Source organism: Rissa tridactyla, chromosome 6, assembly GCF_028500815.1.
Source record: "Rissa tridactyla isolate bRisTri1 chromosome 6, bRisTri1.patW.cur.20221130, whole genome shotgun sequence".
Taxonomy (NCBI): Eukaryota; Metazoa; Chordata; class Aves; order Charadriiformes; family Laridae; genus Rissa; species Rissa tridactyla.
The window spans coordinates 2,315,058-2,331,912 of NC_071471.1; the positions used below are offsets into that span (position 1 = coordinate 2,315,058).

The window sequence follows — 16,855 nt, forward strand, 5'->3', positions numbered from 1 at the left end:
AATATCCCACCCCAAACTTGCACTATATATTCTGCCAGGAGGCATTACATTATGCTATGCTACACAATCGTACCTCTTCCATCGTGGAGGGACAAAGTCAGATCCTGTTTTGTATATGACAGACGGAGATGAATCAGCCTGTGCGATGGACACGGATCTCCCAGAGTAAGGCTTCTGACATTAGTCAGTGATGAAGGAAATGCATTCTCTGACGTTTCAAATGAGGCTTCAGAAATATTTACTGGATCCAAGAAACAAATCTCTGTCTCTCCCACAAGCCAGTGGCTACAGCTTTCATCTGGAACACAGGGGACCATGACACCTGGTAAATAATTGAGGATTTATGCAAATTAGAAACGCTCCTAAAGAAAAGATCAGAAGGTAACTGTCCCAGTGTCAAAATGGTGTGTTTGCCAAAGATTTGAGAGACCAGCAGAGCAAGTTTTCCGATTTTGCACTATTTCTCCTGCCTTTGGTGACCACAGCAAATGCTGGATTCTGCTTGGAAAGAATGGGCTGGTAAGGCCCCACCTCCCCGGTATCCCAATATAAGGAGAGATTCAGAGGTGTCCCCAAGCCCTTCCCCAACCAGGTGCTCCAGCTTCTCCCAGAAAAAACCCCAACAGCTGATGTGCTGATCTCATCCTGCTCCCTTTCCACTTGCTGGCAGAACGTCACAAGTGCAGTGGGGAGGGCAGGATGTGCTTTGTGCAGTTACCGTCACTGGCCAGCACTCCATCAAAGAGTAAGTTTCTTCCTAAGTGAAATCCAGATAAACCTGCGTGTTTCAAGAAAAAAGAAAAAACAACAACCATACCCCACAGTCAAAAAACTTACAACATTGCAGACACGTCATATCCTCTGTTCCACATGTGCCAGTCTCTCAGCAGCACTTCTATTAAATATCCTATCAAAACAGAACAGTAAAAAGGGTTATACACAAATTATTTCTTGTCCACCGTGTATTTCACGGGTAGTGTTTTCCATGATTGGTTTCGGTCAATTTGATGACTGTTTGGGTTGAAAAAATCTCTGCATAGTTCCTAGGAACTTTTCCTTCTTATCCTCTATAGGACTGACCGTATGTCCCCTGATCCTTTCAGTTATATCCCCACTTGAGCAAAAGCCTCCCTGTTTTTTGCTGTGATTTTTTCATTTCTTTCTTGCTCTGCCTACAGTCTTGAGTCTTCTCTCCCAAAGTCAGTCAGCTGCTCTTAAAGAAAATAAGAAATCTCCCCCTTCCTCTTGATGGTTCCACCTAATCTAGTGTTTCTTTTTAATGCAGCCTAACATGCAAACCAAGAGCAAAATGCAAACCCAGCAGCGCCCGTTACAGCTTCCATCATCAACCTGTGCATTACAGTTTCAACTTTCAACCTTAACATCACGACCAAAACTGCAAAACCCTCCGCTCTCTCCTCAGAATAACACTTCATGTCTAGAGAAAGCTCCATATGAACTCGTGGCTGAAGAATGCCATTAAAGCTTTCTCCTACGCTGGTAGCTTGCTGCTTCTTGCTCTTCCCCCACCTTTTGCTATCTGCTCCGCCCAAATCTTCCTCGCTGGCTGACAATGTTGACATTTCAATTGTAATCTTTAGGTAGGAGAGGAGCAGATTCTGGTGCGAATCTGAACCTGCAGTATTCAAAGGGACCAGAGTCCACCCGATAGCTCATTCAGGCCTTGATCCTGTGATAATATCCATGAGAGGGAAACCTATGAATTGGGACCTTCGATTTGAAGAACTATTCCTCGCTACAATTCATTGTCAGTGCAAGTAAGGCTTTACTCTTTCCAATTTCTAGCATAAGCTTGTTTTCCTAACACTTGATAGAGCTTCACAGCACAGACATGCAAGTTTCAGTGCCAATCCAGGCAGAATACAAATTTCAAAAATGAAGACTGAAGAGTAATAACAATCAACACAAACCCAGAAATAACGTAATAGCCTCAGTAAAAGACGTCAGCATTATCTCATTGCTTCTTCCTCAAATAAGAAGCATAACTCAGGACAACTCAGGTAAAAGATGACTGATAAGTATCAAGACTTGACTTTACAGATTATTGAGGAGCATATATTCATATCTAGATTCTGTATTCCTTAGTTCAGCTTCAGGGAATTTTGTGACTAATTTACTAACAATTACAAATCTTGCCCCTCCATCACTTTCCAACAATCTTACCCGGTTTTTAACTGATAGGAAGTCAAATAATGCCCACTGCAAGTCAAACAGATTCTCTCGTGATTGTCCTGAACACGGCTATGCTACCTGCCACACACACACACTTCATACCTGCTGTCAAACTACAGTGAAATCTTGCTTTGTTTGATTACAAAAATCCACAAATCATTCTTACCAAGTGAGAGAATCTCAGTTTATAATTAAATACATCCACACTATGCTCTAATAATTACAATTATCAATTTAATGACAGTGACGCTACATATACCCAGCTAATTTAGCCACAGGTAAGAGAGTGCAGCATTGTATTCTGGTACAGATGCTGAGCACCCAAAAAGATAGTAAAATCTAAAAAAAAAAGGACAAATGAAAAGAAAAAGAAAAAAGGTGTGAAACACATAACTGGCAGACTGGCACAGCCAAAGAAGGGGGAGTACAGGCAAAAAGCAGGAAAAAAGTTTGCAGGGAAAAAACCAACCCAAGATATTCTATCTAAACCTTACTTTTATGATATATATCTTAAAATATAAATAAATAATGTGCTTAAAAGTGCCTAAGAGATTCTGTTTCTTGGTGCCCCAAGGTGAAAATCTGCAAGCTTTTAACAGCTTGGTAGTTCAGCCACGGTACATACAGGAATAAGCAATGTAAGATCTGGCTGGCTGCATGTATGACAACACATAACTGTGATCTCTCACTCGAACAAATGTTTAACAGCCTTAGAGGCATTTAACAGGTACGTCACAAACCTCCTGAAAGCACAACTATCTGCTTCACCTTCTGTCCAGTTTGTGGAAGATCCAGTTAAGAGAAGTAGTGCCAGATTTCTGCAGAAGTGGTCTGCTTCAATGGAAAAGTTTACTTAATTACTACTTTGGATAGCCCAGCAAGATAAAGCTTCCAAAAGAAAAATAATCTTCATCATGAGGTATTTTAACCCCAGAGTAGAAAACCCGAAGACAACTGTGGGATAAAACTCTTGACAAAAGAAACTACAAAAGCTTCAGGCTTTCTCTGGAAAATAGAAAGGCAGCAGTTTAGAAACACAGTAGGCAAAGAGATTTTGTGTTCCAGCTGAGAGCGTATTTCTTAAACACTCAATAATTTTGCCTTCTGATTTCAAAACCAGACATTCTGCAGAAGGGGTAAGGTAAAACCCGTAGTGCATCTATTTCCTTTGAGCCCAGTAGAGCTTATTAATTTTCCCCTGTGAATGACCTTCCACACACCACCACGAGGCTGACCCACGAAGATCCAGAGGAATAAGGTGCTATAAAATTAACTAATCAGGGAAATAGAACAGAACTTTGATTTCTAAATAAATGGAAACTCTGGTGGCAAAAGAAGCCAATTCCAACTTCATTTGGGGAAAAAAAAATTAATTCTGGTTCCATGAGGTTTTCTGCATTTTCTGGTTTTGTTTGATTTTGATATTCTCATGACGCCCGATTCCTGCTTCCTATAAATCATCAGTAATAACTATTATTTCAGCATCGTGCCCTTGTGTCTCTACAGCCACCAACGTGGCCATAAAGCTCTAGCTGTAGTAGCTTAAAGGACCAAGGCTTAAAAACCCTGAAGCTACCCACTGTGTAACAAGCACAAGATTAGTATTTATGTACAGAACCTGAACAAAATCAACTTTCAGCATTTGGCAAGACTTAAAACACCATTTGCCAAGAGAGGCATCTAGATGATTACTTTCTGGAGAACACAACCTATATATAGGTAATAATTCATAAACCTTACAGTTTCAGAAATAATATATCGCAGCTCTGATCCTTCAAGCACTTGTTATTAAAGCTACTCTGATGAGTGTTCACTGACTTTGTGTGTTGAAATGTGAACCACCACGAACTTAAAACACAGCTTTTAAACACCCAGTGCCTTCCACACTGCATACAGGTTTCCCCAGCAGCAGAGGAGGAAAAAGGACTAGACTGAGACAAAATTAGAGCAGCTATTTGCAAATTTATGCACAGAAAGCTTATTTTAATTCTGCTAGATTTGGAAAGCTTAGTGGCAGCATGTAGGCACTGTGGTCAGTAAAGCGATACAATAGCTGGCACCCATCACCCGCGCCAAAGCACCCTAGAGACGCGCAGTGCTAAGGAAGGAAAAGCAACGGTTTCTCCCTTCAGCTAGCAGGAGGTAGAAGAATATCTCCTACATCCTATGCCTCCTAGAAATGCACGGCACGTAAAGAGGCCCTGAAAAAAAGACCATACTCAAAACATGTTAGAAGTCTCCAAAACATCCTCTTCCTTAGCAAGTGTGGCATTTTGCAGCTCTGGCGCTGTCTTCTTTATCCAAAGTAATGTGCCTACGGATGTCCACGCTCGGACACATCTAGTTCTCCTTTAGCTCTGCTAGGGAAGCTCAACAAACTGCGAGACGAAACAAAGTTGGGATTGTCTCATGGAGTAATAATATATATGGCATATTTTAAAGGAATGATGACATTTCGTCTTCAAATCCTGTATTATAAGTTACTTCATCTAATAATAAAAAAATGAATTATTCCACGTCTAGGCTCAGCCAACAGCCTGGTCCAATTGCTGGTATCAAACATGTACCAATGATGCAAATCCCTCCATCCCACCTCAACTCTTGCCAGCTCATCCCATTTACAGATAAAAGTCTCCTTTTTCCTCAGTAAAGATGAAATCTCTCTCCTAAGCAAGCAGAAGCTTCCCAAGATCTCCCTTTCCGGCTTTTCCTTAAAGGGCTGTCACAGGAGAAGGATTAGGTACCAGTTATTCACCCGTTCCAACCCATGGGGAAGTTTGCACATTTCACGTCTATCCCCGTTCTCGAAAAATGAGGAATTTCTCAATAGAAAGAACCACGAAGTACAAATCTGCAAAAGCCCTTTGTGAGTAGAGCTACCAGTCCTTCTGGGCAGGGACTGGGGAAAGCGAGGAAAGAAATAAAATAAAACTCCCTTTCAGGAGAGTTTTCTCCTGAAAGCCACTACGATCTGGACGTAGCAAAAGGCTCTGTCAAGATGGAAGAATCAAACCTCACGTAATTAATTACAGGGAAGGAGTCCCCGTCTCTTTATTGGTTTAGATGATATGAAAAATTAAACACTAGTCATGCCCCAGTAAAGTAATTGCCCCTTTTTTTGCACAGCTCTACTCCCCCTTTTTGATAGAAAAGGGACAAAGAGGAAACCATCTTACAACCCAATCCTCTTCTACATAGGAAGAACGCCTAGTTGGCTGCCAGACCCGTACATCTCTACAGGTTTATTCTTCCCCCCATAAAACAAACCTCTAGTTGTTTTCCGCTTGCTTGCTCTCCCTTCCACATCTGGACATGTCGCACAGGCTGGCAGGGGCCTTGTGCTCTGCAACGGATGGATTTGATTCCTTTATCAAAGAGAAAAGTTTCCTTTTTTTTCCATCTCATGAAACACTCGTACAACGGTGCGAGTGCCTTAACCAAAACCTTTCTTCTACCCTCGGTAAATGGCAGCAGCTTATTTTCTTGTAGCTTTATTTGGATGACGGGGAAGGAAAGAGACAGCAGACCACCTCCAAACATTATCTCAGAAGACATTAAATCAGGCACAGAGTTTTAGGGAAAAGAAACAATTCCAGCTCAAACTGAAATGATGACATATTCAAAGTCAACACAGGACTCTCAGAAACTATACATCAGAAAAGAAAATTCTATCTTCCGCTGCAAGAGCCAGCAGAATGACAAACTTCTCAGCTCTCGTGCTGAACTGCTTACATGAGGGCTTGTGAGTCTGAGGCCTGAGGCAACCAAAAGCTGCTTTGGACCACCGGGTCCCCCAGGAGCCCGTGAGGGCACCGGCACCCTCAGCCCACACGGAGGACGATGCTAACGCCGTCTGCTCCTGCTAAGGGAGGCTGGGTGAGACAGCACCGGGCGCATCCCGTCGGGACCTCGGGGCCAAGGGCTGGCACGGCCGCACCGCCGTGTGCCCGGTGTCCACGCCGTGACTGCAGACACGACCCACGGACAGACTGACGGACACCGGGCCGCTGCCTGAGCACAGTGTCATTACAGACACCGCGTTATGAAGAGATGACACTACGTTATTAATAATACTCGAATGCGAGGCCAGGCCTGTAGTTGCCCCTCGCTTCGTAGTCATCTTCAGCGGCCAGGAAACTGGGCTCGTCCACCCGGAACCAGCGCCGAGGGGACACCCCCGGGGACACCCCCGGGCGGGGACGGGCCCGGGCGAGGCGACGGGAGCACGGCCCAGCGAAAACGGGACGGGCAGAAGGGGCGCGAGTGACTAGAACAAGAGACAAGAAAAACGGGATGGCGGAAACGCTACTTTTTCTAAGAAACGCCTCAGGAGTGCGAGGAGGCTCTAGAGCAGGAACGCAAGCGCTGACCGGCACCGCCGGCAGCCCCCGCACGGCCGCTCCCGTGAGGCCGCGACGCCGCGTTCGGCCCTTCCCGCCACCGCGCCGCCATCCCAGCCGGCTGCGGGCTGCGGCCGCCCCCCGAGGTGCCGGCGCTGCCCCTCCCCAGGGCACGGCCCCCGCCTCGCCCCGCCCCGCTTTACGACAGCCGGTGGCGGCTTTGCGGCCGTGCCGGGTGCCGTACGGCGAGGCGGGGCGCTCCGCCAGCGCGGCCCGCGGCCGGGTCGGGTCGGCCATGGTGAGTGCGGCGGGGGCCGGGCCCGGCGAGTCTCGCCGCAGGAGCCGGGGGGTGCTCACGCCTGTGCCCGCAGCTCCCTAGCCCTGCCCCGGGCCGAGGAGCTCGTCTGTCCTTGGGCCGTCCGGCCGCGGGGCCCGGGGCGCTGCCCCGCACAGGCCGCGGTGGCTCCGGGGGGGGCCGCCGAGCGGGCCGGTGCTGCCGGGCCGGGTTTCCCTCGGCCCCGCGGCTGGGGGGTTCCCGCCCCGCTGCGCTCGGAGCCCCGTGGCCGGAGTAACTCGTGTCATGAGCGCCTGTCCCCTAGGCGTGGTGGCTGCAAGGCACACACCAGTCCGGCCCGCGGTAGGGATCGCCGGGGGGGCTTTTGTCCTCTTCCTTTGATAAGTGAATACTTCATGTCTTCCCTGTGTAGGCCAGCACCATGGTGGCGGTTGGGCTGACCATAGCGGCAGCTGGATTTGCAGGTTTGTAGATGACGGGGTGGGGGGGGGACACCGAACACCCAGTTGTACTTACCATCCCCTGCTTCGGTGCTGGTGGTTGTAAGGTACTTTAATAACTCATCCAGGATGCTTTTGGGAGAGCCTGTATCGAGAAACATGTAATTAAAGAACAGATCAAAGTTCTTAGTTTTTTATGTCCTCAAAAAATTTATTCCACAAGTTACCAGTTGAGCTGAATTGCTAAATCTTTACGAAACATTATACTTAGCCGTGTTCAACACTGATTTATTTAAGGTCGCTATGCTCTAAAAGCTATGAAGCAAATGGAGCCGCAAGTTAAACAAGCACTTCAGAATCTACCAAAATCTGTAAGTTTTTCTTTATCAGTAACATCTTTTATTTAAAAGTTTACTCGGTGAAATAATACAGACTGTTGTCTCTATATAGCATTACTGTATTTTCTTCTAATACTGAAAATAATTTTGTCAGTAATAACAATGTCAGCAACTCCGGTGGTGATAGATGAATAGAGAACTTGTTTTGGGAAGTTTAAGTACTCGTTTAAATAATGATATTCCCAACTGAATTTCTGACTATAAGTGCAAAAGCAGCTTCGGAGTGTTCTTACAGACTAAAAGCTCAGCAGCTACTAAAGCAATAATGAGTTGTTTTGACTGATAAACTTACAAAGTAGTGTTTTTTTAACTAAGACTTTTTCTCTTTCAGGCCTTCAGTGGTTATTACAGAGGTGGATTTGAACCCAAAATGACTAAACGAGAAGCAGCTTTAATACTAGGAGTGAGGTAAAAGGAAAGTTATTACAAACGAAAGGTAAAAAGGAGGCTGCGGTGTTACCTGGTTGCTGGCCTGGTCTGAAAAGGACACAGTTCTCAATGCTTAAGACTGTCCTATGCCCAGATTCCCCTGGGAACGTCACTGCCGAGTCAGGCAGCATGACCAGCCTTTCAGGATTTTCTGTATTTATTTGGGATTCTTTGCTACACGTTACCTCACTTAAAGCTAAGCTTAGCTGGACTTCTGTGCATCTGCAAAGCCCCAGCAGGTTCAAAAGCCAAATCCAGGTCCCGGTAAACGCGCCGTTCTCAGGGAGCCTTGGGGTTGACGCGGTGCGGGGAGCCGGGCTGGGCTGGTCACTCCTGGTGAGATTGAGAGAGACGCAGTGTGAGGGTGCTGCACCCCCGTTTCTCGCGTGAGGAGTGAAGTCATCTCCTACTCTAGAACACCTTAGATACAAGTATGGTAGCTATCCCTGCCAAAAATTAGAGAGGCTTAAGACTAAACCCACAAACTTTTCTAATAAGATAGAGAGCAAGAACCATTTCTATTTGAAGGCAACTTCCAACTGTGGAGTTTGCATACAAACAGTCGTTTGTTTTTAAATAACTCAAGAGCATATTTTATTTTATTGTTTTCCTCCAGCCTTTAGGAAGTTGTCCCAATAAAAATGTTACAACGTAGTTCTGTTTGTTTTCAACCGTGTGAATGTCCCCACCGTATTCGACTGCTCTAGCGCGTCGTCAGCACACAGTATTTTGGGAAAAAATTAGAAACCCTCTCCAGGACTTACATGCTACACATCAGTAATAGGAAAACAAAACCACGTGTAAGCTAAAGAGTTTATGCAGAGACAGCGTTCGCTTGTTGAGACATCCTTTAAGGAGCTGGGGGAATTTTAGAGGTTCCCTTAAGTCAGTTTTTCTCTCTCTTTTAAAGCCCTACAGCCAACAGAAGTAAAATTAGAGAAGCTCATAGACGGATCATGCTTCTGAATCATCCAGATAAAGGTAAGTAAATTAAGTCACATTGATTAATTAATACATGTTTTTAACACAGATACTAGCACTGCGTAGGGCAGAAGTGACTGCCACGTGACTACCTCAGCTCCTACAAAACCCCAGAAAGCTCTGGGTGAAAAAACTTTTAGGGTACTTCGATCCTTACGCTTTTGGAACGGATTCAAACAGATTTTGGAACAGATTGTTACTTGCTCTGTCTTTGGTGCATATCAGATTAAAATGAGACTTGGAATTGCCTTAATTTTAGATGAAGGAGCAGAGTATATTTGCGCACTTTGTGCACGTGTGAGTTTGAGTTGGTTTGAATGCGATGGATAACTGGCAGGCGTTGAGCCTTCTGTGTCTCTCGGAGGCACTGAACTGGGAAGTATTTCTGTTCGTGGTACTCTGAAGGCTCAGAATCTAGTTATGCTTAAAGTTATTAACTTGAGGTGTCTGTACCTGCTCTAAATTCTCTTTACTTCAGTAAGTCAGAATCACCTGTTAGTGTTTGGCATTTAATTTTTTAATCCTCACTTCAAAGGTAAAATGGCTTAAAAATCCAAAATAATCCTTGGTATACGCCTTTCATAGATAATATCTAGCAGAAGTTAACTTCAAAATTAACTTTACTGAATATACGTGGAACCTGGAAGAGTGCTGGGAGCATATTTCACATGACCTAAATAGGTTAAATGAAGCTTCAGGTAAATAGAGCAATTCTAGTAAGTGGTACGCATGCTACCACGGCGCGGTACGCATCTCTGCACCTCAGGGCCGGGCCCAATTTCAGTGCATTTGTGGATTGTGGTTCAGTACCTGCGTAAGTCATTTGTCTGTCCCGTTTAAAAACCACCCCAGTCCGTCCAGCAGCAGCTCAGACGCTGGCCTTCAGCTAGGGGGAAGGTTTATCTGCAGATTGGCCAGTTTAACACTTCTGTGTTCACAACAAACTTTAGGCTGCGCCATTAGTGACCAATTCATTTATGCCTGATGAAACTGGAGAAAAAACCCACTCCAGTAAACGAAAAGCAGCCGCAGCGGAATGAGCTGTCTGCACGTTCAGCTCCTGCGCTGACTGTAGGTGTAAACTTACGCGGCTTCAGTCATAATGAAGTTTGTTCTTGAACGTGGATCCTTTTCAGACCACGCTCGTGCTATTTTCCTGTGTACTCTGGCATCATTAACAACACAGAATTCTTTCACCTGATGTGACATGAAGTTATCTTTCTTCTAGGCGGTTCTCCATATGTAGCGGCCAAAATCAACGAAGCTAAAGATTTACTGGAAGACCAAGCTAAAAAATGAATGAGTGAGAAAATCAGAGGGTTTGTCCGCGCAAATGATTATTTTTGATAAACAGATTAAGAAACATTCTATTGTTGGTCTTTGACTTAACATAAATGAAGCTGGAAATACGAATCCAGGGAGGTACTTCCCGCCTTGCATTTTAGTCACTTTTTGGGGAAGCGTGTGAGGGAGTGAGGCTTCAAGTTGTTTTTTTTTTCCCAAGCTGTTCTTTATTAAGCAGCAAAATCTGCCACTCAGAAATATTTTCAGTGCAAAAGAGTAATGACTTGGTTTGGCCAATGCATGTTACCAGATACAGGTAAACTTACTGCCGTTACCTAATTTTTGTTAAAGTAGCTGTGCTTAAAGTTCATGCTGCTGTTCCTTCGTGTGCCAAAGCGAGCACAATGAACCGGTCTGGGGAGCGGGGGGGGAAAATCAAGAGGATTTATTTGAGGGGAAGATTTGGGAGAGTTTTGTGGTTGTCTCTGACTGAAGAAATAAAGAATAGGAAACGATGTGCTCAGTTGTCTTTCCCTTGTGAAAAACAAGGTTGTTTGAGCTTCTGAAGTGTTACCGACAGGTCGGGAATGTCCTGGATTTTTTAGTAACTTTCAATTTTTAATGGATTTTATAGCATTTAATAAATTCTAAATGTGTAATATAAGTACTGCAGTTTTATACATTATCTTAACAGTACAAAGCTAGAATTCACATAATAAGGTCTGTGTTTATAGTAATTAGGAAGCAGGAGCTCCTTACCTAAGCCATCACAGATCCCTGCGCTGGATTTGTCACGCTGCCGGCAGCCGGACGGACCTCAGCGGCGTCTCTCGAGTATTTAACTGGGGCCCAAGAGCCCTGTCACGTGCCACCACCCACCCGTGCAGCGTATGGAAGAGTTAACCCCATCTCCTTATAAACACAATGGATTGGTGTCACTCTTCCTGAACCAACCAGCCTCCACTCGAGAGCCCCGCTGGCCCCGCTCCGCTCCGCCATCCTCTGCCCCAGCCCTGGCCCCGGTGTTTCTGCAGACCAGTTACAGGCCCTTGAGTAAGTATTACCAGAACAGCAAGGAAGGGTCCCCTGCCTTCAGAAGAGAGGAGTGAATCAGTTAACTCGAGTATGAAATAGAAAATGCTTAGAATCTATAGAGAAAGGGGTAACTTTGCTTCACTACAGAATTTAAGGTGGGGTGAGAACACCAGCTGGGACACTGCCATGCAGCACTTCCAGGCTGTGCACGTTTCAGGCCATTTGCAGAATGTTACTGTACTTTAGTAATAATCCTGGCTTTTTTTCCCCTAGTTTTTTTAAATTTTCGTCACTCCCGCAGCCGCCTTATCAGGTGAAATGCTTGTGCACTCTAGAGTTCAGACAATTTCACTGTTCTCCAGGAGGGAACACTGTCAACTAAGTGTCAACAGTTGTGTTAAATCTGCCCATCTCCTTAATCAAAGCTGCAGCTGGTGCAGGTGCCGGGGGCAGCAGCTGGAGCCAGTGCTGGCTGAGTGCTTGCTTTTGTCCTTACTCACGTCTGAGGAACCAGGTAAGAGCTTCTTTTTCAAGTCAGCACAAGTTCAGCGCTACCCCTTTGCTCTGACTTCTTCCACCATCTCCTCGCTACCCCGACCTCTTCCTGCACGGGCGTCTTCTGCTCCATTGCTCCCGCGCCTGCCGCGATGGGTTAGTGTGCCGTGCTTCCCCCTTCTCCAGCAAAAGCTACGTCTGCATTGATTCCTACGGATGTTAGTGGGGTTAGGTGATGTCTCCAAGGTAAGCAGCCTGGTTCTAGATGTGTTAGCTGCTGTTCTACATCATCACCTTAAAGAATAGAAGATAAGATGATAAGATGAGCGTGTTAGAAAACTCTTAAATAAGAGTTAAAGGTTCGAGCTGCCTTGCAAGTAAGCTTCAATTGTTAGTGGTACCGGCTGGAAAACCTTGAAGTCAATAGTAATTTAAATTTCTGATAGAAACAGTCAACAGATGGAAGATCAAAGTTTATTTTCTTTTACTACCAGCATACAAAAAAAACATATTGCACATCAAACAACCAAAACAAAAATAAAAATACTCTACTAAGGACTAACATATGTAGTTTATACAGAATAAACTTTCTGGAAATTGATCTTTTCAGTAGTTCAGGTTATGTCTTAATGGACATGACTAATTCAGCTTAGTGTTAACTAAAGCTATGTTTGATTTTTAAATACTGTACAGTTTAATAAATAAACCAAACAAAGCCTCAATGTAGAACAGTCACTGCCAATGTCACCCAGTATCCCTGCAGATTATGAGAATTTAACAAATGTATTCCAGTGGTCTGCAGATTTTTCCTCTACATACAGCATTTAAAAAACATGTATTAAAACAGACCAGTTTCCAGACTAAACTAATGGAGAAATTACATTTCAGTGCAAAATATTTTAGACTGCATTTCTTTCTAGTATTCCTCAGGTGAAGAAGTGGTTGCATATTATTAAAAATGTAACAAAAGCAGCTAATGCTTTCATAAAGAGTATTATGTTAGGGATCCCCCTCACATCTTTGCCATATTTTGAAAACAAAATAACATTTCCTATAGCCAGCAATTTTGTTTATTTAAATGTTACATATACTATCTCAAGGCACATCTGATGATATATTTATAACACAGTAGGTGTCAAAGTATGTTTAACATATGATTTCTTCAGGATCCCTCCCCTTTCTGTATTCCAAAATGGAGGAACTGAAAGTGCGGTGTCAAGACTGGCGATCCGTATTCTATCTTTGGCAAGCTTATACAAGCACTATTTTAAATGTAATGTAAAAGAACTGTAAACTAGGAACTTCAGTTTATGAAACACCATTCAGCACTGCTTCTTCCTGATTATTCCCATCCTCCTGAACGGTAACTTTCTTCTCCTCAGGACTGTGCTGTAGTTTCGAAGGCTCATCCCCAGAAGTCGTAGCAGGCCCATTCACTGCCTTTTCGGAAGGGCTGTTCTCATCAATCGCGTCTTTCGCCTTGCAAAAACAAAACCAGAATATAAAATTCCTGTAAAAATACAGAGCGCGGAGTCCAATTCCCTCTGGCTCAGGGGGCAGCTTTGCCACGGGAAGCAGCCGCACCCCACCGGTTCCAGCCCCCTCTCGCTTCTCTTGTCGCTTACGGGAGACTTCTGCAGCCGACGCTGCCCAGGAAATGGTGCCAGGGTAACCCTGAGACAGCAGAGCCCCAGCACACCCCCCACGGCTTAATTCTCAATTCCCCGCTTTTCAAGCCAATGAAGTTAACTGAAAAGCTGAGTTTTCACACCCCTTTCGAATTAGCTTTTGGTAATCGTATAGCAATGGATTTTTCTTATTTTGCTACACTCAGACATAACCTGTGGCCGCAAGTCCAGTGTTAGTGTAGAAGTAAAGGCACTCTGGCTATTGTGCTTTATGTCATGCCACTCTGGTCCTTTAACAAACGCAGATCTCAGATCCACGGTCTCGGTAACATCAATTCTTTCTGAAGCAGCTCGTCTGCGCCACTGAACACACTACTTAGTATCCTCTATAAAGTGTTTCAAGGATTAGTTCTCAAGACTCCTCCAGGGATAACTGCGCATCTCATAGGTAATGCTCCCTCAGCAAGTGTAATATTTGAAAACGCATAAAGACTTCGTTTGAGCATTACACTGTTACTAAAGTCTGTAATGACAGTCTACGAGTCAGTGTCCGTTCTATTGGCTCTGGGCCAGTTTTACTTCTAATTACTTATTCTTGAACTCAAATGACTTGTAGTCAAATGAGGGCCAGCTACACGAATCATTCCTTTACTGTTCTGCTGCAAGGGAAGAGGGGAAAAAAAGAGGAAACATTAAAAAAGAAAAGCTTACCGTTTCTTTCTTGGTTTTGGCTAGTGTCTCTTTTGGAGGGTTTCTCTGTCTACTTTGAGATTCAGCTCGTGAGATATAATCAGCTACTGTTACTGTGCAAGGAGAGAAACGAGAGTGATGCTCACGTCAGAAGCCTCAAGCAGCACTAACTTCACAGGTCTTTTCTGTACAAATTACGCTACAACTGGGAGACGTCTCCCAAAAGGCCTTCACACTTAGAGCTATCACCTACACAGCAGGGATCAGTTTGTTTCTGCTGTTAAATACGATTTTCACTAAAATCAGTGGTAATGCGAGGATCTGAAGGTGGAATCTTAAAGTTAATAAAATAGTAATTTTGGTCCAATTGTGAATTTTACTGGAAAATACGGGCCTTCTGTACTGGGTTTGAAGAGAGCAGACTGCAGGCTCTTTCAGCTACAGACTGTTTGTCACTGGGGTTTTACCGACACTAATAAAATGGAGGCAAATTAAAATATGAAAGGAATTGGGGGAGGTTCAGAGCGTGGTATCACTTACGATAAGGCGGCATCCAAATCTTTGTTACTTCATGGAGCAATTGGCAGGAGACCTCGCCTCCTCCTGGTCTCAAACCGCGCTCCCCCGTTAGCTCTGGGGTGCGGGCGGTGGGTGAACTGCGGTGACACAGGCCCCAGAGCGGCTCAGGAGCAGGAGCCGCCGGTGGGGGCCCTGCTGCGGCCGCACTTACTCGTGCCGGCCACGGGCTTCTGACCTCTCTTCTTCTGCCCACCTCAGCACCTGCTCCTGGGGCTGGCTCTGCCTCACCCCGCCCTCGCCCCACCACACCAGAGTCAACTCGAGCCTTGGAATACACAGCACTACAAATTTAAATAGACGCTTGTATCTGTGATGAGCTAAAGCACGTTAGTGTTGGCAAGCATTATCTAATGAACAGTACAGTTACGTTTAGTAGATCATGCATTCAGGTGAACTATTCTCCTGGATTTAGGAATGGCTGTGCATGGAACCTAGCTGGGAACAGGACGGAGGGAGAGCGCGTGCGTTTTCTGTTACGGTGACCGGGCTTCTCACAGCTGGGTCCTTGCCTGAGGGTCAAGGCCCAGGGAGTTTCTGCACAAGGAGAATTATTTCTTTAAAAATGAGGTTCTGTGTCCAGCTCCTCTAATGTAAAGATGAAGGAAGTTTTATGCATACAGTGTAAGACACTAATTCTTTATGTATATAGTAGGAATCCTACAGTGACGTAAACCAAATAATACAACTAAATGACTGAAGTACGTTGTGAGCATTTGGTGGGGGAAGTTCCTCTGTCTTAATTTCACTCACTATAACTTACGCAGAGATTAAATTATTTGAGCATTTTTCACAAAGACAGTATAACTAACTACCAATGCTCTTAACTGTTGTATTTCAAAGTATTTATTGTGCAAACTGAAAATGGCGTTTGGAACAAAGACATCAACAAGAAAGAAACTGAGAAATCTTGTTTGGGAATTTTGTTTTTAGAATACTCAGATTTAAAAGTATCATAGCTTCTGTAGGGATGACTAACATCTCTCTATGTTGCTAAAATTATTTTCTTAGAAGTAAAAGCTGAAATCCATTTTTGCTTTTTCCGCCTGTTTATAAACTCCAATCACTGTTACAAAACTAGAATGCTGAGAAGTAACGGGTTACTGTGGGTCTTTTTAGGGGAACGGGGTGTTTGGGTTTTTTTTTCTTCCCCCAACTTCTAATTAGTGTAATGCAACAATTTTTTCTTTTTAATCAAATGTTGTGTGAGCACCACAGACATAAGGAAGACGAATCTGGGTGAAATGTTGAGCCTGTCAATCTCCTCCCGCCTGACGCCGTGTATGAACAAGCAGTTTCTGAGTAGGGCATTCTAGTGACAATCGGGTAGTTCACCTGGAACATTTCGAGTGTTAGTACACACCAAAGAAATGCAACAAGCCACAACAACATAAAATTGAAAACATGCAATTTCATTTCAATTCCTCCTCCTTCCCCCCCTCAATCCGTGGCTGGCTCAGAAACACTGACGGGAGCCGGGGGCTGGTGGCAGCAGCGTGGCCGGGCCGGGGACAGGCAGCTCCCGCCAGCCCCTGGCCGGGCTCCCAGCGGGGCCAGCGCGGGGCCCTGTGCCCAGTGGGGATGGCGACACCTCGGGTGCGAGCGCGCGGATGCGGGTGAGCGCGGAGCACGAACTTTCCATTTGTCTCGATCCGGCACCACTGAACCCGGCAGCGCTCTGGCTGCTGACTTCAGCGAGAGCCCGATCAGAAGCAGAACTTGTACATCCAAGCAAAAAGTTAGACTTTAAAATTAGTTTCATTAGGCAGATTAAGAACTTTCATAGTTCTCCTAGTAGAAAAAAAAAAAGTCTTTCATCTTTATCTAGTAGTCTTATTAGTTATTGAGTAACCTCTTTATATTATGCAGCTATATGGAAAAGAGCAGACACAACATTCTCTCATGCTTTCGACCTGCGATTCCCCACAGCTCCACTGGAATTACCTGGCTGTCTATCTTCTGCCTGACCCCTGAAGCGACGCCTGCGGCTACGATTGCGTCGCTGGGGTTTTTTGTCACTATCATCTGCAATTGCAAAGTTTACCATGAACTGTTTCTGACAATAAAATAA

At 44.8% G+C, this 16,855-nt stretch overlaps 2 protein-coding genes and 1 long non-coding RNA gene across 7 annotated transcripts in view; 1 reads left to right on the plus strand and 2 right to left on the minus strand.

The window, feature by feature from the left end:
* LOC128911898 (uncharacterized) overlaps positions 1-7,415 on the minus strand; it is a 39,883-nt gene extending 32,468 nt beyond the window's left edge. For both annotated transcript variants that reach the window (XR_008467225.1, XR_008467224.1), the window contains exons 1-3: positions 7,345-7,415; positions 838-907; positions 74-298 (exon numbers count right to left, since the gene is read on the minus strand). This is a non-coding gene — a long non-coding RNA (uncharacterized LOC128911898). The remainder of the gene's footprint in view (positions 1-73; positions 299-837; positions 908-7,344) is intronic.
* On the plus strand, positions 6,722-11,024 carry DNAJC19 (DnaJ heat shock protein family (Hsp40) member C19). Its single transcript, XM_054207479.1, has 6 exons — positions 6,722-6,831; positions 7,241-7,292; positions 7,566-7,639; positions 7,998-8,074; positions 9,006-9,076; positions 10,305-11,024. Exons 1-6 carry the CDS (start codon positions 6,829-6,831, stop codon positions 10,373-10,375), a joined length of 348 nt encoding a protein of 115 aa, XP_054063454.1. The 5' UTR covers positions 6,722-6,828; the 3' UTR covers positions 10,376-11,024.
* Positions 11,025-12,350: 1,326 nt separating this feature from the next.
* The window catches only part of FXR1 (FMR1 autosomal homolog 1), a 35,664-nt gene continuing 31,159 nt past the window's right edge, over positions 12,351-16,855 (minus strand). For 2 of the 4 annotated variants that reach the window (XM_054207474.1, XM_054207473.1), the window contains exons 15-17: positions 16,729-16,809; positions 14,230-14,321; positions 12,351-13,369 (exon numbers count right to left, since the gene is read on the minus strand). In XM_054207474.1, coding sequence (XP_054063449.1) covers positions 13,199-13,369; positions 14,230-14,321; positions 16,729-16,809 — 344 coding nt within the window. In that variant the 3' untranslated portion in view covers positions 12,351-13,198. Of the gene's footprint in view, positions 13,370-14,229; positions 14,322-15,614; positions 16,503-16,728; positions 16,810-16,855 lie in introns of those variants that run through there. The other 2 variants (XM_054207476.1, XM_054207475.1) reach the window with 2 other exon arrangements.

Excerpts from the sequence above, each read along its gene's own strand:
- DNAJC19 (XM_054207479.1), top strand. Across the intron at positions 7,640-7,997 it reads TTCAGAATCTACCAAAATCT|GCCTTCAGTGGTTATTACAG; the intron begins GTAAGTTTTTCT and ends TTTCTCTTTCAG. Across the intron at positions 9,077-10,304 it reads TCTGAATCATCCAGATAAAG|GCGGTTCTCCATATGTAGCG; the intron begins GTAAGTAAATTA and ends TCTTTCTTCTAG.